Source organism: Sceloporus occidentalis, unplaced genomic scaffold (genome assembly GCF_023333645.1).
Source record: "Sceloporus occidentalis isolate IW3139 unplaced genomic scaffold, rSceOcc1.0.p SCAF_13, whole genome shotgun sequence".
In the NCBI taxonomy this organism is placed as follows: Eukaryota; Metazoa; Chordata; class Lepidosauria; order Squamata; family Phrynosomatidae; genus Sceloporus; species Sceloporus occidentalis.
Genome location: NW_028316993.1, coordinates 5,922,228 through 5,944,661, shown reverse-complemented (window position 1 = coordinate 5,944,661; position 22,434 = coordinate 5,922,228). Strand labels below are relative to the sequence as shown.

General features: G+C 46.7%; 2 protein-coding genes across 2 annotated transcripts; one reads left to right on the top strand and one right to left on the bottom strand.

Annotated features, from left to right (window-relative positions):
- The first annotated feature begins 1,744 nt into the window (after nucleotides 1-1,744).
- On the top strand, nucleotides 1,745-7,816 carry LOC149304707 (cell adhesion molecule CEACAM16-like). Its single transcript, XM_089478958.1, has 5 exons — nucleotides 1,745-1,899; nucleotides 2,742-3,149; nucleotides 4,487-4,861; nucleotides 5,999-6,130; nucleotides 7,499-7,816. The coding sequence occupies exons 1-5, from the start codon at nucleotides 1,887-1,889 to the stop codon at nucleotides 7,531-7,533; spliced, it is 963 nt and encodes a 320-aa protein (XP_089335084.1). The 5' UTR covers nucleotides 1,745-1,886; the 3' UTR covers nucleotides 7,534-7,816.
- Nucleotides 7,817-11,234: 3,418 nt separating this feature from the next.
- On the bottom strand, nucleotides 11,235-20,521 carry CEACAM19 (CEA cell adhesion molecule 19). The gene is made up of 8 exons (XM_089478754.1): nucleotides 20,436-20,521; nucleotides 17,959-18,227; nucleotides 16,224-16,595; nucleotides 15,413-15,602; nucleotides 15,155-15,195; nucleotides 14,733-14,827; nucleotides 13,833-13,874; nucleotides 11,235-13,367 (listed from the first exon to the last, which is right to left on the bottom strand). Exons 2-8 carry the CDS (start codon nucleotides 18,008-18,010, stop codon nucleotides 13,320-13,322), a joined length of 840 nt encoding a protein of 279 aa, XP_089334880.1. The 5' UTR covers nucleotides 18,011-18,227; nucleotides 20,436-20,521; the 3' UTR covers nucleotides 11,235-13,319.
- Between the last annotated feature and the right edge of the window lie 1,913 nt (nucleotides 20,522-22,434).

Genomic DNA, 22,434 nt, shown 5'->3' with positions numbered 1-22,434 from the left:
AAGCAAGCTTTCTCCTACAATTAAATTATTAAAATAAATTATTAAAACAAAGCAGGCAGTCGATGGGAGGCGACCGTGATGCTAATCTGGGAAGGCCTCCAGGAAGAGATTCGTCTTGACTGCTGTTTTAAAGCAGTCAAGATTAGGAATATTCCATATCTCCTCCAGCAGACCCTTCCATCACTTGGGAGCGGAGGAGGAGAAGGTCCTCTGAGTAACCGCAGCTAGCCTAGCTTTGCTGGCTGCAATAAATGTCTCCCAAAGGACCTGAGTTTGCGGCGTGGATTGTATGGGAGAAGATGATCCCATAGGTAAGATGGGCCCAGGCCATGAAGGGCTTTAAAGGTCATAACCAACACTTTTTACTGTACATGGAAACTAATAGGTAGCCAGGGGTGGGACTTTAAGATCAGTGTTATGTGGTCAACCCTAGATCTCCTGGTGACCAATCTGGCTGCCATATTTTGAACTAATTGAAGTTCCTGGACTAGGTACAAGGGTAGTCCCATATAGAGCTCATTGCAGAAATCAAGCCGTGAGGTTACCAGTGTGTGCTGTGCACCAGAGTTTTTAGATCCCCCAAGTTCCAGGAAGGGGCACAGCTTATATCCCTGCCCTATATCCAAAGATGACAGCAGTGGTGTCACTAATGGGGTGCTGGGAGTGAGGGCTGCACCGGGTGACATCTCAGAAGGGGTGCTACCCCCAGAGGGACTGGTGTGGCTACTGGGCAAGCAAGAAAGGGCGCTTTCCCGCTTGCCCAGCAGCCACACTGCACCCTAAATAGTCCCTCCAGTGACCGCAGTGCAACCCTCTTAGAGCAGCAGCTGTTTGGAGAGTGGCACTTTCAGGGTCCAGTTTGTCTGCAGCCGTGCCAGACTCTGAAGGCCCTTTGGGGGGATGGCTGCCTGCGGAGTCTTATGTGGCTGCAGCCATGTTGGACCCTGGAGGACTTTTGGGGGGTTGGCAAGACAGTTTGACCCCCACACACCAAGTGACATCAATCTTGGGGATGCCACTGGATCACAGGCTCATGTACAGTCAAATCAATTCAAAGAGTTAAGCAGAGGTCAAGCGTCCATCTCTCCGGACTGCTTTAGTGGTGGATTTTCCCTGCAACACACATAGAAAACCATATTTCTCTGCAGAAAATACATATAAAGTACGAAACAAGTCTGAAGACTTTCTGGCAGCAGGAAGAAAATGGCTAGGATTACTCGTTGCTTCCGTCAAGAGCGAAATTCATGAAGGATCGACTTCCCTACTTAAAGCAGGTCACACTGCACCGCACAGTTGTGCGCATTTGTGGAGTATAGATGGACAGAAGGCTAACTGTGAGCAAGGATGAGGACAGAGCTGACCATAGACTGCGTGTGGCCCCAGAACACCAGGAGACCCCCAAAGATTTCTTATGAAAAGATGCCTCTTCCACTCCCCAGAACCACTTTTTTAGTTACTCCTTTTTATTAAAGTATCTTCTCCACCCCTGACCCACAAAAAACCAGAACTTGGCTGTCCTCCCTCCTTCTAAGCCAAATGGACTCATCCTTAGTCACCTAAAAGTGGCGCAAATCAAAGGCGCCCACGGGTCCAAAGAAGGCAGAAGGAGACCCTGGAGAGTGTTGTGAGTGTGACCACAGGAGCATCATCCATTGTGCAACTTGTCTTCCTTCCTTTCTTTTGGGGGACAAAAAGGAGAAACGCAAGACCAAGGGACATTTCTTGCATCCAGACCCAACAGGAGTCTGGCCAAGGGGACCCTGGTTTTGGTCAGGAGAAGAAGAAGAAAAGTGACTCTCCAAACCACCCGACTTTTCTGTCCAAAGATCAACCTCTTCATCAAGACGAAGGATTTTCCCACTAGCCTCCAGAGATCCCAGAAGGCAATGCTTCTGTCAGGTCAGTTTGGGAAAAGCAAAATGTCACCTTTATTGGATGCAGGATGTATTGTTTGCCACGCCTTGTTACAAGTCGTCAGGAAATGTCATTTCATTTTTAAAATAGGATTTTTTTCTGTATTGGTGGCCACAATGGTTCACCACTTCAACGGATCCTTAGGGACTTTTACACCAGAGGTGTAGTGACTTTGGGGTGGAGCGAAAAGAGAACATTCAATCCCCCAGATATGAATTCTGCCTCAAAATGAAATGTTGTCCATCAGTCTGGCCTTTGTGTTGTGTGTTACAGTACCAGAGAAGGCGAAATGGCTCACAAAGCTACAAACCCCAGAATTTCATAGCACTAACCCATGGCAGTTAAAGCGATATCAAATTGTGTTATTTCGGCAAAGCAAATTCAGCCTCAGTTTGCAGCAACGGATGTATGCTGAGGACAAAGCGGGAGGAGGAAGAGAGGGAAACTGGGACGTTTTAAAAACAGCTGGAAAGTGGGGTGGCAGAGGGAAATTGGAGGGCATGAGACTCAGACACTGGCAGCTGGGGGTTTCAATGTCAGTGGAGTAGTGAATCCACTCCAGGTTTTACTCTTAAGAGCAGATAGAGAAGAGAGAGAGAAAAGGGAAGCGATCCTGAATACATGCGACAGTAGGTTTGAATAAGTGGATTTGCATTTGGGGCTCAAACCCTATTTTCCACTACATATTCAAGACCTTGTTTCTTGTCTGTTATCCTCATTGCCACCTGTGAAATGGGTATATTATGGGACTGGCCCTGCCCTCTGCAGCGGCCATTTTGTGACACTGAATTACGTTTCCTTTCCTATCCTTCTCTCCAACCTCGCAGGCTTCATCCTGAGTTGCCTTTTGCAGCTGGCCACAGCCCACCGGCATGGTTTTTCGGTCATCAGTGAGCCACGCAGCCCCAGGTGGGGTCAGAACGTCACACTCTCCCTGCGAGGCGGTCCGTCCAGTTTTGTTCAATGCCAATGGGTCCGAGATAATAGTCAGGCACAAGTGGAGTCGGGTACCATCCTGACCTACTCCCTGGAGAAACGTCCCTCCTCAACCCAGGGCAAGGCCTACAGTGGGCGAGAGAGAGTCGAACGGGATTGCTCTCTCCATATCAGGAGCCTGAGGAAGTCGGACGTGGGAAACTACTCCGTGACGATAAACACAGGTTCAACCCAGCAACAAGGGGATACCCAGATCCAAGGAGAAACCTACCAAAGCTCTTTCTATTTGCAGTTGTCAGGTAAATGTTCACACTGGGGTTGTCAGGGTGGTGTAGTGGTTTGTGTGTTGAGGACTAGGAATCTGGAAGACCAGGGTTCGAATCTCTGCTCTGACACTCTCTCAGCCTCAGAGGAAGGCAATAGCAAACTTCCTTTGAATTAAACCTGATGAAGAAAACCTGTGATCAGTTTGCCTTAGGGTCGCCATAAGTTGGAAATTATTTCAAGGCAAGCAGCAACATATTACCGTTAAAGCCACATGAGTCTTTACTCTGAAGGCAGTAGATGGGAATTATACTGCTCTCCATGTGTTGTTGGACTGCGTGTCCCAGCAGTCCTCACCATTGACTCTTCTCTTAAGGGTTGATGGTGATCATAGAGTTGGAAGGAATCTCAAAGGCCATCTACTCTAAACCTATACCATGCGGGAAGATACGACTAAAGAACTGCCTTAAAAATGCCAGTCCAACCTCTGCTAAAAGTCCTCCAAAGATGAAGTGTCTACCATCGTCTGAAGCAATCTGGGAACTTGCAGTCTGACCATACTTGGAGCTTCGCATGATTCCCAACCCTGCCTTAAGGATTATCCCACATCCAGAGATCAAGCTATTGCCGTAGTTGCACAAGCAGAGACCATGCACCACCAAAATGGGTCTGGAAACTATGAAGCCCTATGAGGAGAGACTTAGGGAACTAGGTATCTTTAGCCTGGAGAAGAGAGGGTTGAGAGGTGACCATGATAGCCCTGTTTAAGTATTTGAAGGGATGTCACACTGAGGAGGAAACAAGCTTGTTTTCTGCTGCTCCAGAGAATAGGACCCAGTGGAGCAATGGATGCAAGCTGCAGGAAAAGAGATTAAATCTGAACATTAGGAGGAACTTCCTGATGGTAAGAGCCTGGAAAAAAGAACATTAAGGGACGACAGGATGGCCATGTTAAACATTTGAAGGGATGTCATACTGAAGATAGCAGTATAGATGAGGGAAACTTGTTTTCTGCTGCTCCAAAGAATAGGACCTGGAACAATGGATGCAAAATACAAGAAAAGAGATTCCACCTGAACATTAGGATGAACTTCCTGATGGTAAGACTAAGAGTGGTTTGACAGTGGAAGATGTTCCTTTGGAGACTTTGGTGGAATCTCCTTCCTTGGAGGACTTTAAACAGAGGGTGGATGGCCCTCTGTCAGGGATGTTTTGGTTGTGAGTTCCTGCATGGCAGACAGGGGTTGGACTGGATGGTCCTTTTGGGGGTCTCTTCCAACTCTATGATTCTATGAAAAATTTGACAACCCCTTTTCCAAATTTTTGCTTGATGATCCTGAATAGCTAATCCCTTATCAACTTCTCTTTGCAGAGTCTGGTCAAGTTTCCATCAAGGTGGAGCCCAGGCCGAAATATCCCAGTCTGGGCCAGAACGTCACCTTGGTGCCGCAAGGGTTTCCGAGGGAATTTCATTTTTGTGAATGGTTCCGACAAACCCGTTTTGGAACTGAGGAGCGCATCCATACATACATCCCGGGGGAGACACAGAGCCAGCAACGGAAGAGGGAGAAGGTGCAGCAAGACTGCTCCTTGACCATCACGCAACTCACTGCGGCAGACACCGGCAACTACACCATAATGACAGAAGCCCCTTCCCAACCGGGGAAAGGGATTGAACAACAAGGAACGGATGAGTTGAATCAGTTCTACGTGGGCCATGTGTACTTAGAGGTCAACCAACAATCCGGTAAGTATCCACCAACCCAAGAGATTATCATTCTGACTGATCGAGGCATGGATTGCCTCTAGCAGCCACAGAAAGTCAAGGCATCTTCTGGCCTTGGAAGAAATGTGTTGGAAGTGGGCCGATTCGGGTGGGGCATAACCCTCCCAATGCCCTGCTTTAGCAGAGACAGCCCCAATTAATCCTCCACTGCTTTAAAATATCCCGCTTTCTCTTTTAACTTCTTTTGTCCTCAGCTTACTTCAGCCGCTGTAAACTGAGTTTCAAGTGCAAAAGTACAGTGGGACCTTGTTATCAGCTGGGGCCGGGTCCCAGGCCCCCCCCCCCCCCCATGGATAACAAAATCCATGGATGCTTATTAAATATAATGGCAGAGCAAAATGGTGTCCCTTATATCAAATGGAAAATCAAGCTTTGCCATTTGGGATTTATACTTTCTTTGAAGCATTGCCATGGATGCTTGAATCCGTGGATAAAAAATCCATGGATAAGGAGGGCCAGCTCCATTAATTAAGCAAGGAGGGGCAAAAGGAAGGAGGAGGCAGAGACTTTCTCTTCCCAATGGGCTCAAAGAAAACTGGTGCAGCTGCTCCTCGCCTTTGTCTTCTTTCTTAGTAACTTTTGGCATCCTGACCATACTCTGATGTTGCTTGGCCATATGTGGCCCACGTTTCATCTGTGAAAAGTTGGAGGGTATATTATGGGGACTGTGTGTGATAACGTATCGGTGTCCCTCGCTTTTAAATTCTCTGTTCACACGATGCATGTTGTCATCCCAAGTCACTGAAATGCATTGTTTTAAGGGGTAATGGCATGAGCCATAGTCATTTGTCCATTCTGGAAATGTTTAGCACACTTTTAAACAAATTAAACCAAAAGCAACAGTCCCAGTTAAAAGCATTGCACCAAGAAATAACATAGCAAGCCCCACAGCTGACTTAGGACAAGCTGCACTCTCTCAGCCTCAGAGGAAGGCAATGGGGAACCTCCTCTGAAGGAACCTGGCTAAGAAAAGCCCATGGCAGGGTCAATTCGGGGTTTCCATAAATCAGAAACAGCTTGAATGCACGCAACAACAATGTGTCATGGGTCAACCCCAGAACACACGGGTTCCAACGCCGATCTCTTTCTCTCTTCCAGAAAAGAACCAACACTCTGCCTTCAATTCTGGGCCTAGCTCCTTGACGTACAGCACATGGATTGTAGCCGGAGCCTTCCTCACATCCTTTGCCTGGGCAGAGTCCCTCACAGCCCTGTTTTCCATCTTCTTCTGTGAGTTACATTCACCGCTTGCAGTCGGTGGGGCTCGACATAGGGGTAAATCCCATTGATTCAATGGGGCTTCTCTAATCAAGGGTAACAGCAGGGGTGTCACTAGGGGTGTGCAGAGGGTATGGATCGCACCAGGTGACATCCTAAGAGGGGCTGACACCGCTGCACCCCAAACGTTTCCCTTTTGGCAGAAACAGACTATGGCATTTGCCTGCCTCCCTTTCAAATGCTAGGGGAGGTGTCAGTGGGGTGAGGCTTTGGAGGAGAAAACCCCACAGACTTTTAAAAGTCTATTCACAATTTGGGACTTATTCTGCACAAAATTCACATGCAATAGAAGATGACTTTTTTTTAAAGTAGGAAATAATATTTTTGCTGTTTCTTGCACAAAACAACCAGGTGGGATTTAACATAAAGGAGTCCAGGACTCTTGCAATTGATTACTTCCAATACCTAAGATCGGCAGTTTGGGGATTTTGGAAGAGGCTGGAAAGGTTAATAACAAGTAGCAAATTGCAAATGGCCACCAGATGGCAGACTTGTCTCGCAATAACTAACAAGCCAGAGTTTGATAATCTGGGGGAAAGGTGGGGTATGAATGGATTGATTGATTGATTATTGGGAAAGGAACAGAGGGAGGGCAAAGGCGAGGAATCCACATGAGGTGCGATAAGGTTGGGAAATAATTGATGACTAATTGTTCTATAAGAACTGATAATTGCATCCAGAGGTAGTAATTGCTTATCAGGAGGAGGTACGGTTTTGTTGCCAGCTTTTGGTTGTTGCTCGTTGGGTTGCAGCTATTGCTCCTGTGCTTCCGAAAAAGAACACTTTTGATTTGCAGATGCTTTCATTCTGTGAAAGCCGGGGGGGGGGGGGGGGGAGGGACTTCTCTTTTAAATGGCTTATTCTGTCAATCGCCATAACTGGATAGCACTCTCTTAGGGTGCATCCATACTGTAGAAACAATGCAGTTTGATACCACTTCAAGTGCTGTTGTTCCATCCTATGGAATCCTGGGATTTGTAGTTTTACAAGGTCTTTTAGCTTTCTCTGTACATCCCACGATTATGTTGGATGGCTCCCCCATGGAAATTAAAGTGGAGTCAAAGTGCATTATCTCAACAGTGTAGATCCACCCTGAAACAAGGGCCCTGGCTTGTGGTCCCCAGCTCCTGCAGACTCCCTTTTATTCTGGCAAAAAAGCAAAATAGATGAATTGTCTCCAGGAATGGAAATCCAGATTTTAAACAAGAGGTAGACCCTCACACTATTTGACATCAAATACCTATTTTGCAAAAGCAGAAGTGGGCTTCTCCCCCAATTTGGGGGCTATTAATGCTTTCTCCTCTCCAAATCTTTCCACAGCTTCTTCTGTAGATAAGCGGCTCACAATCAACTGAGAAATTATATTGCATCTTTCATGCTCCGGATCCCAAAAGTCTTTTTAATATAATATACATATTTCCTTTCTCTTCGTACAAAAACAATCTAGACTATGTGCAACCTATAAGGACATGCAGCTATCTCATATATTGCTTGTTACATGTATGTCTTTGATGTTTATCACACTATGCTCTTAAAGAGGTACTATTCCAGTGTGACTCCTCTAGCAGCCTCCTGTTGCATGCTGGGATTGGCAGTTTTAAGGAGCTGAACTTCTCTGCCTGAGAATTCTAAATACCCCTCCTTAAAACTGCCAATCCCAGCATGCAACAGGAGGCAGCTAGAGGAGTCACACTGGAATAGTACCTCTTTAAGAGCATAGTGTGATAAACATCTATGTTTCCACCCCTGGTAAGTAATGCATGTTATCATTTGGAATAAAGTTATTATATGACTATAATGCTGAATCCTGCCATTGGTTAAAGTGACGTGTGTGGACCTGCCATCTGTGAAGTTTGGTTTTCATCCTTTTCATCCAACCCTTTCCAAAATGGGGTCCTCTAACTCTGTTGGACTACAACTCCATCTTGAGGCTCATGGGTGTTGCAGTCTAGAAAGGCAGCAGGTGGGTGGAAATTGGACTGGGATCAACCAGAGAAAAGATGGCGCATCCTTTGCTTCCATTTCATCGGTGGGTTTAAAAGCATGGAAGGCCAGTCTCCAGGATTGTCCTAAGGCATGAAATTTCAGGACCAAAACCTGAGACTCCAGGCTGCATCTGCACTGCAGAATCAATGCAGCTTGACACCACTTTAATTTTCATGGCTCCATTCTGTGGAATCTTGGGATTTGTAGTTTGTTGTGTCACCACAGCTCTCTGACAGAGATGTCTCGCTGTCTCCAAAAACTCAACTGAGACACGGCAGCTAAAGCATTGCCAAACTGTGTTAATTCTGCAGTGCGTTCTTGGCGTGAAAGGTTTGCAAAGTCTCAGTCCCTTGCAAGGGTAGAAATGGTGGTCCATGTTCGGAGACCTGGTTCCAAACCCAGATTACGCCTTCAGATTGCAAAGTTGTAGCAAGGGACCTATCCTCCAACTCTTCCTTGGTGTCTCAGATTCTATTTTTCACCTTTTGGTTCCAGCATTTTGAAAGCACTTGCTCAAGAAAAGAAAGGTGGGGGGGGGGGAAGGAAGTTGAGGCAGGGAAGGACTGGGGGCGAAGCACTTTCCAAATTTTGTCCAGTTAAGCAGCCGCAGGTTGTTGCAAGAACACTCTGCAAGACTTGTGCAAACGCCACTGAAGCTCCATGGATGAGAGCATGATGGCAAGAGCAGACAAAAGGAGGAGACAAATCGTTTTTTCCAAAAGCCTCCAACATCCCATAGAGGAAAAAATGGCAAACCTCTGGTCAAAATGACAAATATTTTGAATGCTGCAGCAGTTTGTTTTTGCCTGACCCTCCTGGAAAGGGCAAGATTTTACCCTCTCTTTCCTTCCTACTGAGTTAATTGAGTGCAAACCACTTGGCATTTGAAACTCATTGTTTGCAATGATGGGAGCCATCTGACGACAAAGAGGGAAAATGGGAGGAGCAGAGAGAAACTGTTTTAAAAAGCAGCTGGAAAATTGGGATGGCAGAGGTGTAATTGGGACTATCCTTCCCAAACTGGGACCATTGGAAAGGACGGTTTCCCCTTCTGCACAGGGACGTAGCTAGGATTTTAGGAAGGGGGGGGGGTCCAGACTAAGTGCCACCATTATACAGTGGAGCCTCGGGTTACGAAAGTAATCCGTTCCGCGGCCGCTTTCGTAACCCGAACGGCTTTCGCAAGCCGAATCCCCATAGCCGCTAATGGGGAAAAGCCGCGATTTGGTGTAAAATCGCGGCAAAAAGCACCAAAAGTTTTTTCGGGACCCGAAAAAACGTTCGTAACCCGGATCAATAATTTCCAATTGGATTTTTTCGGGTCCCGAAAAATTCGTAACCCGGGTATTTCGTATCCCGAGGTTCCACTGTAATGGGGCTTGGGAGCGGCGGCGCAGCAGCACACACCATTCATTTTTCTAATGGAAAGGGGGGGTCCGGACCCCAAGAACCCCCCCTTGGCTACGTCCCTGTTCTGCACCTTCAGTGTTAGTCTTCACAGGCAGAGAAGGGGAAAGAGTTAAAGTGAAGCAAGACCTACCCACCTTGGCTCCATTTCCAGGCCTATTTTTGAATACTTGGCTTCAGTTCTGAGCCATGCAAAGCTACAGTTGAGTAAGAATAAGGGCATTGTGGTACATATGTTTGCAAATCCTCCTCTCAGAGTTAGAGGTTGTATAGACTGGACATTAAGGCCAGCATAGGGGCAGAGTTAGGGCGTGGCATCTATATTACACATGCCCAAACTCCGGCCCATGTTGGCATGATGCCGCACACTGCAGGTGGCATCACAGCGCTCCTTTGGCCCTGTGTTCAGATGACACAGCATCTACGGAGTGCAGAAAAGCCACGGTGCCACTGGCTATGGTGCTTTTTCTGTGGCGCAGAAAGGAGCCGCCTTTTGTTGCCACGGCCCTGATCTGGCGCTAAAAGGAGCAGCCCTTAGAGGTGTTCTGTACAGCCCCTCAATGCCCAAGATCCTGGATTAAGCATATGGATTGTAATGCCCAGGGTTAAGTGCCCTCCCTGTGCCCTGATAGCTGTGGATGCTGGGGGACACTGTTGTGGTTGTTTAATGGCCTAAACAAAAGTGGTGAAGAAATGTCCAGTCTGGGCTGCAAGGAGAAGGGAAGCCAGGATGCTTTCCCCAATGGAGGGCAATGTATCCTTTCCCTGCAGCTCAGGCCAAATGCATTTTCCTCCTCCTGAGTGTCTCCTCTCCTGCAGTAAAAAGCATTATTGCTGGTCCGAGCTTTTGAATGGACACAAAGATGAGAGAAAAGCACTTTCCCCAAAAGAACGTATGCATGCTTGTATGTGACCAACGGTGCATCTACACCAGATTCCTAGTCCCCAACACTCAAGTCACTACAGCACCCTGGCAACCCTTGTAGAAATAATGCAGTTGAATTCCACTTGAACTGCCATGGCTCCCATCCTACAGAATCTCGGGACTTGATGTTTGGTGGAGCATCAGTGCTCTTTGGCAGAGAAATACCTGGTAAAACTACAAATCCCAGGATCCCGTAGGATGGAGCTGCAGCACTTTAAAGCGGCGTCAAACAGCATTATTTCTACAGTGTAGATGCACCCTCAGGGTTACATAGGATAGCCCTTTGCATGCATTTGTTTCACTAGCTAATAAAATTAAACATCCACATGGGGAGATGCAACCTTCAAAATCCACCGAGGGTCATGCATAGTGGTCTCTATCCACCTCTGCTACCTGCCAACCTGAATGTTAAACCAAGCAGACTCAGCCCCCCCCCCCCTTTTTTTTTTTTTTTGGCAATGGCACAGCAAAGTCTTTCTTGGCCCAAGCCTTTCCCAAAAGTTTCCTAATTTCGGGGAAGCATTTGATCATTAGCTAACTGGCGAACAAACACGGGAAGAAAAGGTTCCCGATTGTGAAGAGGAAGAAAACAGCAACAGAGCCAAATGCCAGGAAAGGTTCAAGTGGGGATAAAGATTAACAGGCCCAGTCTGCCACAAAAGACTCTGCAAAGACTCTGCTCTTTTGTTGGGTGAGGTGCTACTCTGCCTCCATAAACCATGGCACTGTACTGCCTAGCATCTGGGAACGGAGGAAATGGATAATGATTTATTAAAGAGACCTGACTGGAGTCATAAGACACAGGATGCTGATTATTACAGTCACAAGGCTACTACACCCAACTTATGGACTCTCCTCCTCCTTCTGCCGTTTAATAACAAGGTGCAGAGACGACCAAGAATTTGCCCAAGCCACGGTGGGTATGGGGCTCCTGTATCTTTCCAGCTCCATGTCAGCCGGAAATTCAACAAGTGATCCCCACCCCACCCCCAAACATAGAAAACAGAGATGGCAGTGATAAAAACAACAGCACCCAATCTTGGCCTGCTGCTGAAGGTTTTGGATTTGGCAAAGCCTAGTTGTGTTAGGGTTTTTTGTGTTTTTTTCGGGTTATGTGCCCATAGTGTAGTGGAGTCTCCTTCCTTGGAGGTCTTTAAACAGAGGCTGTCAATGGGGACAGGGACATAGCCAAGGGGGGGGGGGTCTGTGGGGTCCAGACCCCCCCTTCTGTTACATATAATGAATGATGCATGTCGCCGTGCCGTCACACCCAAGCCCCATTATAATGGTGGCACTTAGTCAGGACACCCCCCTTCCCAAAATCATGGCTACATCCCTGATGGGGATGCTTTGATTGAGATTTCCTGCATGGCAGAATGGGGTTGGACTGGATGGTCCTTCTTCCAACTCTATTATTCTAAGATGCTATGGTTCTAGATGGCAACATCTAAACACATCCCCAAAACGATGCATCCTAAGATTCTGTAAGATAGCACCATGCGCCTCCCTCTGAACTACAGAAACATACCTTCCCCCCAGGAACTACAGCGCTCCATCTCTCCAGAAGAAGAGTTTACGTTCCTTAGCAAACTACCCATCCCAGGAGTTGTTAGGATGGAGCCTTGGGATCAAACTGCTAGGAGTATGGGTACACTTTTAGCCTTGTATGATACAGTCAGAATAGGCTGTTGGATTAAATAAGGGTCAGGGCTCCTGTCCCTTTAAAGGCTGGGTAGGAGAAGGCATTTCAGCAAGTCTTGCTTATCAAGGGAAAGGAGCCCAGCCATTTATTTCACCTGGCAGCCATTCTGCAGAGAGGTAACATTGGACTTTAATATCATTACAGCTAATGGTCTCCCTCAGTCTCATTTGTCTTGGAAAAAGGTTAGCCTCACTCGTTTAATCTTTCTATTAACTATAATTTTTTGTGGGGTTTTGGGGCTATATGGCCATGTTCTAGAAGAGTTTATTCCTGATGTTTTGCCAGCATCTGTGGCTGGCATCTTCTAGGGCAGCATTCTCTAAAGATGTCAGCAACAGATGTTGGCAAAATGTTAGGAATCAACTCTCTTAGATCATGGCGACATAGCTTGAAAAACCCACAAAAGCTATGGATGCCGGCCATGAAAGCCTTTGAAGTCACCTAGTTGTATTATTTGATTCCCAGCTGATTAAGCCAAGGACAAAAGGGGGAAAGTGGGAGGAGGAGAGAGAAACAGGATGTTTTAAAAGCAGGTGAGAAAGTGGGACAGCAAAGGATTAATCGGGATCGTCCTTGCCAAACCTGGATAGCCAAAGGATACAGTACTGTCGGGTTTTTCCCATATGTCCTAGTACCTATGTATAGGCATGGTTTTGGGGGGACTAGTCTCTTTTTCTCCTTTGCTTTCCCCAGAATCTTTCCCCAAAGTATCCCTTTAGCCCAGAAGTTTGGATAGCAGGTCCATGATCGGTATGTGGTCTCCAAGTCAATTTTTATGTCTCCAAGACCCCCTCAAATTTGGGGGATGAAAGTGCCCCCATGCCTTCTGGGGATATGGGAAGAAGAGCACCGTGGTTTCCTCCCCAGGCTGTGTCACGTTTCTTCCAGGTCCTCCACCCCATCGAGAGAAAGTCCCAAAGGGCTCAAGAAGCATGGATTGAAATTGGTGGTGGTTTTCACAGTCTTGAGGAGGCAAAGTCCTGGGTTCCATCAGTGGAGGCAGGACAGAAAGCCAAGGGACCAAAGCTTCACCTCCCAGGAATACTGGAATGGGTCGTTTCTGGGATCTAGATATCTAGGTTGGAAACTGGGTGTCCAGAGGTATTTTCCAAATGATTACGTCACCTCTTGATCTCGGAATAAATTGACTCTGTTCTTTTCAGCAGCTCCTAAAGAAAGAAAGAGAGGAAGGCGTTACAAGCTGTTGGGTTGCAGAATCCGTTGCACAAGGATTTGGGGGTTAAGAGGAACCATATAGTCCCTGATAGAAATGCACCCATTCCCTGCCCTATCAGTTCAGTTGCAACTGAGGTTAGCAGGATAATAATGGCTGGGAGCGATCTCCTTCCATTTTGCAAAGCGTTTTGGGTTAGTCTTGAATGCACAACGAAGATCCATCCACTTTACAAAAGACTCACTCCCAATGGAAATGAAAACTGGAAGACATATAAACTTATGTTACAGAAAAATGAAACTGTAAGCCTACCTCTTTCTTTACTATGGAAGGAGGGAAGGAAGGAAGGAAGGAAGGAAGGAAGGAAGGAAGGAAGGAAGGAAGGAATCCTACATCCCCCCAAAACAGATGCAGAGACACACAGAATGACGGACAGCGAAGACCCAGGTTCGAAACATACCATGTAGTTTGACTCCAAGTTGGGGCAGGTCCCTGGCAGAGGCTGCAAAGAGAGACATAACCAATGGTGATGAGAACATGTTTGGCAATGCTCTTCTCGCTACAAGAATGTAGACATTTCTGAAGCTTATTTGCAAATCAGAACGTATTCTTTGCAAAATTTGCCTATGATTGTTTTGGATGAAAACAGCCGTTTCCAAGCAGAAAATAATATTTGTATGCAGATCTATCTGTATGCAGACCTTCTGCCCCAAATAAATGTTGTTTTCTATGCAAATAATCCATGTGAGATTTTTGTGCAGGACAAATCTCCCAGCAACAGCTTTTTCTGCACCAGAAACTATATATATATATATCATATAGATATTGTTATTTTCTGCAAAGAAAATAACATTTACATGCACAAATATTTATGTATACAATTTATGCATGTGAACTGTATTTTATGTGTAGGAAATAATATTTTTGCATAGGAAGTATATTTTCTGTGCAGAAAATAATAATTTTTATGCAGTAATTGTGTTTTCCGGATAGGAAATAGTATTTTTGCATAGAAACCAGTTTTCTGTGCAAAGCAACTGTGCGCAAATTTCATACAGGAGAAATGCCAAATGGCAAAGGTTCTTGTCTGTGCAAGATTCTTCTTGCCAGGGTTTCTGAGGACTGAAGAGGCATATTATTTGAGCATTTTCTGAACATTTTTTGAACATCCTTTCCATCCCTGTTCCAGTGTGCATGCCACCCTTAGTCTTAACCTGAGGAAAAGGCATATAACACAGTTCGCCGTCAAAGGAATCTGGGTCACAGCCATCGCCTGCTCCTTCGGCTGCCCAGTCCAACCCACTAAGTGCCAATCCATGGCTGACTCAAAGGCCTTTGGGCGAAGGGCACAACGACTCACAGGCAGCGGTCCCGGCGTCGGGAGTGGCTCTTTCCCTTCCGTCTTGGGCGATTCAACGGGGGAATCCATCACTTCGTAGATGGGCTCCTTGTCATCTGGAAAGCCAACGTCAGGACAAAGCCAGTCACCTTTCACCAGTTGTGCAGAGCGATGGCGCAAGCATAGAGACAATGTGTTCTCATTGCAGAATTGAAGCTGTTTGACACTGGGTGAACCGCCATGACTCTATCCTAGAGAAACCTGGGATTTGTAGTTTGGTGAGCTCTCTGACAGACCAGCTGCAAATCTCAGTGTCCAATCTCTCGGCGTCAAACTGCATTAACTCTGCAGTGCGGACCCAGCCTACATTGTTCTCAGGGTGCGGTAGGTATAAGTCCACCCCAGGAACATCATGCAACATAGAATAGGACAGGAGCACTCACCATGTTTGGCGGCCGGCGTTTTTCTCCCTCTTGGATCCATCCTAATAAGAGATTTGAATAAAGGGAGAATTGGACTGGAAGCTTGTAAGAGGTGCTACTCGATAGGAATTTGGGTCCTCCAGATACTGATTAGTTCAGGCAAAAGCAAACCGCTGCAGCCTCTGTTCTCCCCCATTCATCACTTTTGCCCATCTGGACCATAACCTGATGTTGGTCAACCACCCACGTCCCAGTTTTCCCTATGAAGGTGTGCATTACCCTGTACTGGGCTCCATCTTGTATAAGACAAACCGGTAGACCAGGGTGGCCCCCACTGCCCCCGCCAGCAAGACGCCCACCACCACCCCGGCCACGATCCACCCCAGCATCGAAGGTGGTCGTGTTGGTTCCTTGATGGATGGCGTCTGCGGGATGGATGTTGTTGTCGGAGGCGGATGGGTAACTGGGCCTGCAAAGGAGGAAAGGGGCAGCCATAAGAATACAGAACTGGGTGTCCCATTATGACTGCTGGTCAGAGATTTGCTATGTGAAAAGAGGACAATTTACAGTGGGCCCTTCCCATTTGCTGAGGTTAGGCGCACAGGACCCTTGTAAAACCACAAATAAAGACTACAGAGAATACCTATCTAGGAATCTCTAGGTCCTCTACCATAACCCTATGGTCAATATTCACCAAACACTGGCCATAGAAATGAGCTGGAGAATGTACGAACGCCTAGACAAGCGTATTCTCTAGGAATCTCTATGTCCCCCATGGCATCTCTATGGTCAACATCCACCAGACATTTACCGTACAAGTGCGCTGGAGAGTGTACAAATGCCTAGACAAGTGTTTTCTTTAAGAATCTCTAGGTCTTCCGGCACAACTCTATGCTCAACATCCTCTTTTCAAGTTACTTTACAAAGTTGCTGGACTTAGTTAGAATTCAGCCACATCTGCATTGCAGAAATAATGGCGCTTGACACCGCTTCAACTGCCACAGCTCCATCCTATGGAATCCTGGGATATGTAGTTTCCTGTAGTTTAGGTTAGGTGTCTCCCAAGAGGAGGAGGAGAGGTCCCACTCACCGGCCAAGTTCAGCTCAAAGGTCCCTTTGAGAGTCCCCTTGGGTCGGATCAGGATCAGGACGGTGTAGGTCTTGGCATCGCTGGGCCGGACCCCCGTGATGAGGAGGGAGCCATTGGGGAAGCCAAATTCCCTCTGCGTGTTTTGGATCCCGTTCCGCTGCGGACGGCCGTAACCAGGGAAGTAGGTGAAGAGCCTGGTGGCCCCCTCGGTGGCCTGCCCTCGGTACCAGTTGATCTCCCGGATGGTGCCCGTCACGTTCTCCACGGAGAGGGTGACGTTTTGGCCCTCAGATGGGGTTTCAGGGATGGAGACCACAGGGACATTGGCAAAGCTGCCTTGGATGGGGAGCACCCATGGACACAGGAACCAGGCTGCTTGGAGGAGAAGAGGAAGGGGTCAGAGGTCAGGGAAAGGTCTTCTTTGGGGCCTACACCCCCTGGGCACTGTTGTCCATAAAAGGAACCAAGTCCAAGTTCTATGGTTGACGTCTATGGAAGACTGTTGACTTCACGTCCCAAGTTCAAGGGCAAAACTTGAGGAAAGTTCCTCTCTTTTGGACTGCAGCTCCTAGAAATCCCCAGCATAGCCCTGTGAACGGATACTAGGAGTTGTAGTTCTTAGAAAGGAACTTCCCTAAGCTCTATAGAAGTCCTCAGTCTGTCACCTCCTCCTCCTCCCATTGCACCATACTCTCCCTGCCAAGAAAAAGCCTTCTTCTCTCCGCTACTCTTTGACTTGGCAGCCTGTTGAATGCTATAAACCTAAACTGGTTCCAGGCAGGTTTTTTAACTGTTCTCATCTGAGGAACTCAAAAGAATTCATAGCACACATTCAGCCCACCTTCTTCTAGGATTGCCAGCTTTTTCAACCTGTAAGAAAAGTTACTCAAGCAGCAGACCTCTGCAGGGAGTTGCATTGATCTCTCTGCTGTCAAGATCTTGGTCTCCCAATTTCTGAAGATCAATGTGCTCTTAAAGGCCCAAGGACCTCAAGGGCAGGCTGCTTTCCCCCCCAGATCAGTTGGCAACCCTGTCCTCTTCCCATGTCCAGCTTGAGCCTCACACATCTTTCCCAATGCCTTACACTTAGACGGAGGTTGCCAACTTTCTCACTGGGCCAGCTGCTGTGCTATGTCCAACAGCTTGACCCATACATATCAGGCAGGAGAAGTTATTCCCAAACAGATTGTCTCCCTGCTGGGGTGGGGGGGTTTGCCAAAATTTGGACAGACTTAGTTGGTTTTTCAATAAACATCATTTTTTTAAACCATTCTGCACTAATGAATAGATGGAGAGCCAACGTAGTGCGGTGGTTTGAGCATTGGACGCTGACTTTGGAGACCAGGGTTCAGTTCTCCGGTTGGCCATGGGAACCCACTTGGGCAACTCACATACTCTCAGTCCTAGAAAAACCCACAATACATTGACCTTAAGGTTCCCATAAGTCCAAAATGAGTCCAAAATAGGTCCCATCAATCTGCCTGGGAACACAACTTGAAGTCATGCAACAACAAAATAAAACAGATTATCCCAAGCCTAGGTCACACACCAAAAGTTATCAATAGTCCAACTCTGTGATTCTTTAAGTTCTCTGCATCCCTCTGTTAAAGGCAAAAGAGCAACCCATGCATTGGTCAGATGACAACCTTGCTTGCTTGCTTGCTTATTTATTTATTTATTTATTTTTAAAAACAGCTTGGCAACCTGATGACTTTGTTGGAGGTCCATGACTCACCTACTAGCCAAAAACTTTTCCAAAAGAGATCCTGGCTCCTTGACCCTGCCATACTCCTCCTTCAAAGTAGATCCAAGTCCTTCTTTGTGGCTAGAAAATGACCTTCCAAGCCCTAAAGGCTTAAGCGGTCACTCTGTGGCCTGCCGGGCGCTTGGGTTTGTCCCTTGTGCCATCCTACGAAGCGAACCCTTTGGTGTCTTCTGGGCACCAAGGGAGAAGGTCTTGTTTGATCCTGGAAAGATGCCGGGCGTGTGATGCGTGGCTTAGCTCTGTGTGCAAAAGAGAGAAACAGAGAGAGTTGCAAGTTTGCATGGAGTAGAGCTACAAAAGGGCGATCACTCACTCCTGGTTGGCGTCAAAGGCATTCAGGCCTGACTCATTGGCAGCCAGGAATGTCCGGGAACATGAAGGAGCCGATGGCTTCCACCCAAAAGTCCAGGTGTACCGGCTCAATGCCCCCGGATGGGCGTGGGAAGAGAGGCTGGCAGCTGGAATACTGGGACAGTTTAACTCCATTTTAATCCCTGCGATTTGTATGTATTTAAGTGTACAGTGAGGCCTTGGTATCAGCTGGGGGTTGGTTCCAGGACCTCCCATGCATGCCAACATGAGCGGAGGCTCAAGTCCCATTAAATATAATGTATTATTATTATTATTATTATTATTATTATTATACCACCTTGATATCCATTAGGTGTTTGTTCCAGGACCCCTCGTGGATACCAAAATCCATGGATACACAAGTCCCATTATGTACAATGGAGTGTTGTTGTTATTATTATTATTATTATTATTATTAGACCTTGGTATCCACTGGGGGTTTATTCCAAGACCCTCATAGTTACCAAAATCCATGGATGTGCAAGTTCCATTATGTACAATGGAGTGTTGTTGTTATTATTATTATCATCATTATCATTATCATTATTATCAGCCCTTGGTATCCATTGGGGATACCACCATGGATGCCAAAATATGTGGGTGCACAAGTCCCATTAAATACGATGGATAATAAAATGGCATCCCTTATACAAAATGGCAAAAAACAAGCTTTGCTATTTGGGATTTATATATTTTTAAATATATTCAAGCCATGGGTGGTTGAACCCATGGATAAAGAATGGATACGGAGGGCCAACTGTATTATTCTTTGAGACCCAATTTTTTGGGGTGGGGTGGGGGGTGGAGCAGGATATAAATAAATAAACAACAACAAAGACAACTCTGTCCTCTTGGGGTGGAAACAGAGGGACCCCTTTCTTTACCCGAAGTCAGTGCTCCTCTCTGTCCCTTGCCCTGGACTTTCCCCAGAACTGAAGGGAAACCATAAATCTTGCTGCACTTCCATCCAGGCATCTCCCACCTGAAGCATGATCTAATTTCCTGAAGTTGGGTGGAGAAACTATGCAGAGCAATAGGTGCTTATTAAGGGTTCTGGCAGCTCAATGCCAGTCAAAGCGGGAGATATTTCGGGTGGGGAGGGTTTTTTAAAAATTGCTCCGTCTCTGCAATAACACTTATTCAGTCAAGGGTAAGGACTTGTTGCTGTGTGGCTCCAAGACATTTTGACTTATGGTGATCGTATGGCTTTTGACCTTTTTTGACTTATGGTGACCTTATGGTCAACCTGTCATAGGGTTTTTTTTGGGGGGGGGCAAGTTTCTTCAAAGGGGGTTTGCCATTGCCATCCTCTGAGGCTAAAGGCCTGTGACTTGGCCAAGGTGGGTTGCCATGGCTGAGCAGGGATTCGAACCCTGGTCTCTAAAGTCTTAAGGGCTGTACAGACAGGTGGGGGGAAGGCCTTCCCTTTAGGGCTATGGCAACCACACACCACAGCCTCCACAGGGAACAAAAAAGCCATGAAAAGGGGCACTGCGCTGGAGTCATGCCATGATGCCACATGCCCTCTAGAAGGGCGCGTGGCATCATGGCACAGTTTGGAGGAGCAATGCCTTCATTTTGTATCCCCCCCTTTGTAGTTATTCCTTGAACCCAGCTAAAACACGTAGGACACAGAATTCCTCACTTTCCAAATCGGCAGGGCTGCTTATTATTATTATTATTATTATTATTATTATTATTATTATTAAACTTTATTTATAAAGCACTGTAGGTTTACACAGCGCTGTACATAAAACAGAATAAAATAAAATGGACCTGCCAGTGGCACACATTCTAGAAAATGGAATGTAATACAAAGTCAATGCACAATATCATTCAACAAAAATATACAAACAAGAGTCAGTTCCCAAAATGAATAATAACACGATGGTTGCAATGCTGGTGGTCCCAAAAGATTAAACCTGACTCAGTTGCAGAATTGTATGCCAACCCAGCAGTAATTCTTGACTCTGGTTGAATTAAGAACAGTATGGGAGCCTGCTTTGATTTCTGGCCCTTTCTGCTCTAGGGCCGCTATGCCTCCCATCACCGAAAGCTAACCCCAGTGGTTTCTCACCTTCACAGGAGAGCCTCACCTCACATGGGATCCTCTTCCACAGGTGCTTCCTTCTCGGCGTCCTCTCCGTCCTCTCCGCTGTCGCCTTTCTTACCTCCACATTCCTGAAGCCAGCTTACCTGACCAGTCAGATGGCAGGATGACAGAGAGAAAGATAGACACGCCAGGGAAACCGGAGGGATGGGTGCATTAACTGGGGCCCGGGAAGAAGGAGGGAGCCAGGTGCTTCCATACTATTCAGGGTGTGGGCTCACCTACTTGCAACATTGGTGTGTCTGTGTGTATACTGCATGCCTCCAAGTCATTTCTGACCTCTGGCGACACTATCCCAGGGTTTTCTGGCAAGATCTGTTCAGAGGGGGTTTGCTCTGGCCTTCCTCCGAGGCTGAGAGAGTGTCACTTGCACAAGTTGACCCAGATGGACACTTCCATTAGAGTCCATCAAAAGCTATCTAGATAAGGTCTCCAGGTGTACAGACACAGCAGTCGATATCAAAGCCAGCACCGTTGGCGCCGTCCTATTTCCAATCTCTATCTCTGGTTGTGTAAAATGGGATCCAAACAGACAGGCCAAAATAAAGCTGCTTCAGGTCACTTTGGAGGTATGCTATTTAAATGATGCATGCATCCTAGAGGCCAGAAGCCACACCAAAGCCATGCTCCAGTCCTAAAGACTGGAGTGCAGCATTGGCGCAGCTTCTGGCCTCTAAGATGTGTGTGGCATTTAAACAGCATACCTCCAAAGTGACCCGGAGCAGCTTTATTTTGGCCTGTCTGTTTGGGCCCATGGAGAGGAAAAAAGTCGACAGGGGGGGAAATTCCCCTCTGCGAAGCGTGATGGGAGTTAGAGTCCTGCGGTCTCTGGAGCGGCCCCAAGATTTGCAATTGCAAGATGTGTAGCCTTGGCCTTGGGGTTTGCCTGCCCAGCTGGCCACCTTTGCAAAACACACTGAAAAGGTCACTAAAAAAAGACCCTGCGAGGAATTCTTTAATCTGGCTTTTCTTTTTTCCCTTTGCCTTTTAATGCATATATTCTAAACGATTTCCATCATGTATAGATATATATGTCTTCCGGCCGTCCTGGTGTGGAAGGGGCAATCCAGATTAACCCTCCGCCATCCCACTTTCTCGGCTGCTTTTCAAACGGCCCTGTTTCTTTCTCTTCTTTCTGACTTCCATTACTCTGATGTGAATGCAAAGGGCAAAAGTCATTTGCGCTCAGTTAACACAAGATGGAGAGAGGAGAGGACAGAGCCTTGCCCATTCTATGCATTTTTCAGGCACCTTTTCTATGCTTAATGTAAATGTAAGCACTGCCTATTTTGATGCACATAAAAAAAAAAAATCTTAAAGACATAATTGTGTTGTTGTTGCTGCTGTGTGCCTCCTAAACCAACCCTATCATGGGGTTTAATGAGGCTGAGAGCATGTGACTCACCAATGGATTTCCATGGCTGAATAGGAAAAACCAAACCCTCCCAGTGTCCAAAGCTCAAACCACTAGGCCATTCCGTCTTTAAGCGATTGTTCATCTTTGGTCCAAAACACACTGCAGAAATAACCCAGTTTGAGACTGCTTTAACTGCCCTGGTTCGGTGTTAGGGGATCCTGGGAGCTGTAGTTCATTGTGGCACCAGAGCTCTCTTACAGAGAAAGCTAAATGTTTCATGAAACTACAGTTCCCAGGATTCCCTAGCACTGAGCTAAGACAGTCAAAGCAGTCTCAAACTGGGTTATTTCTGCAGTGTGTTTTGGACCTTTAACTCTATCCCTCCCTTGGAAAGTTTCATATCCTGTTAAAGACAGAGGTGCGAGTCATGCTGTTCTTTTTTTCCCATCAGTTGGCAACCGTCATCGAAGTGTCTCATCTTATATCGCTTGGGAACTTTGCCATTGTGGCCTCTGGTTTGCATGAAATTGGGGGACTAGATCTGCCCTGGCTTTCATGCCAAATCTTAAAGGAATTATGCAAAATGCTGAAACCTACACTTTAAAAAGTCTCGGTGTAAGGCCCTGGG

Coding starts and splice junctions, on each gene's coding strand:
- LOC149304707 (XM_089478958.1), top strand. Junction 4,862..5,998: donor AGAGGTCAACCAACAATCCG/GTAAGTATCCAC, acceptor TCTCTCTTCCAG/AAAAGAACCAACACTCTGCC. Junction 6,131..7,498: donor CCTGTTTTCCATCTTCTTCT/GTGAGTTACATT, acceptor ATCTTTCCACAG/CTTCTTCTGTAGATAAGCGG.
- CEACAM19 (XM_089478754.1), bottom strand. CDS start 18,010: ATGGCAGGGTCAAGGAGCCAGGATCTCTTTTGGAAAAGTTTTTGGCTA. Junction 16,596..17,958: donor GAAAAGTTTTTGGCTAGTAG/GTGAGTCATGGA, acceptor TCCTCCAAGCAG/CCTGGTTCCTGTGTCCATGG. Junction 14,828..15,154: donor AACGCCGGCCGCCAAACATG/GTGAGTGCTCCT, acceptor TTGGCTTTCCAG/ATGACAAGGAGCCCATCTAC.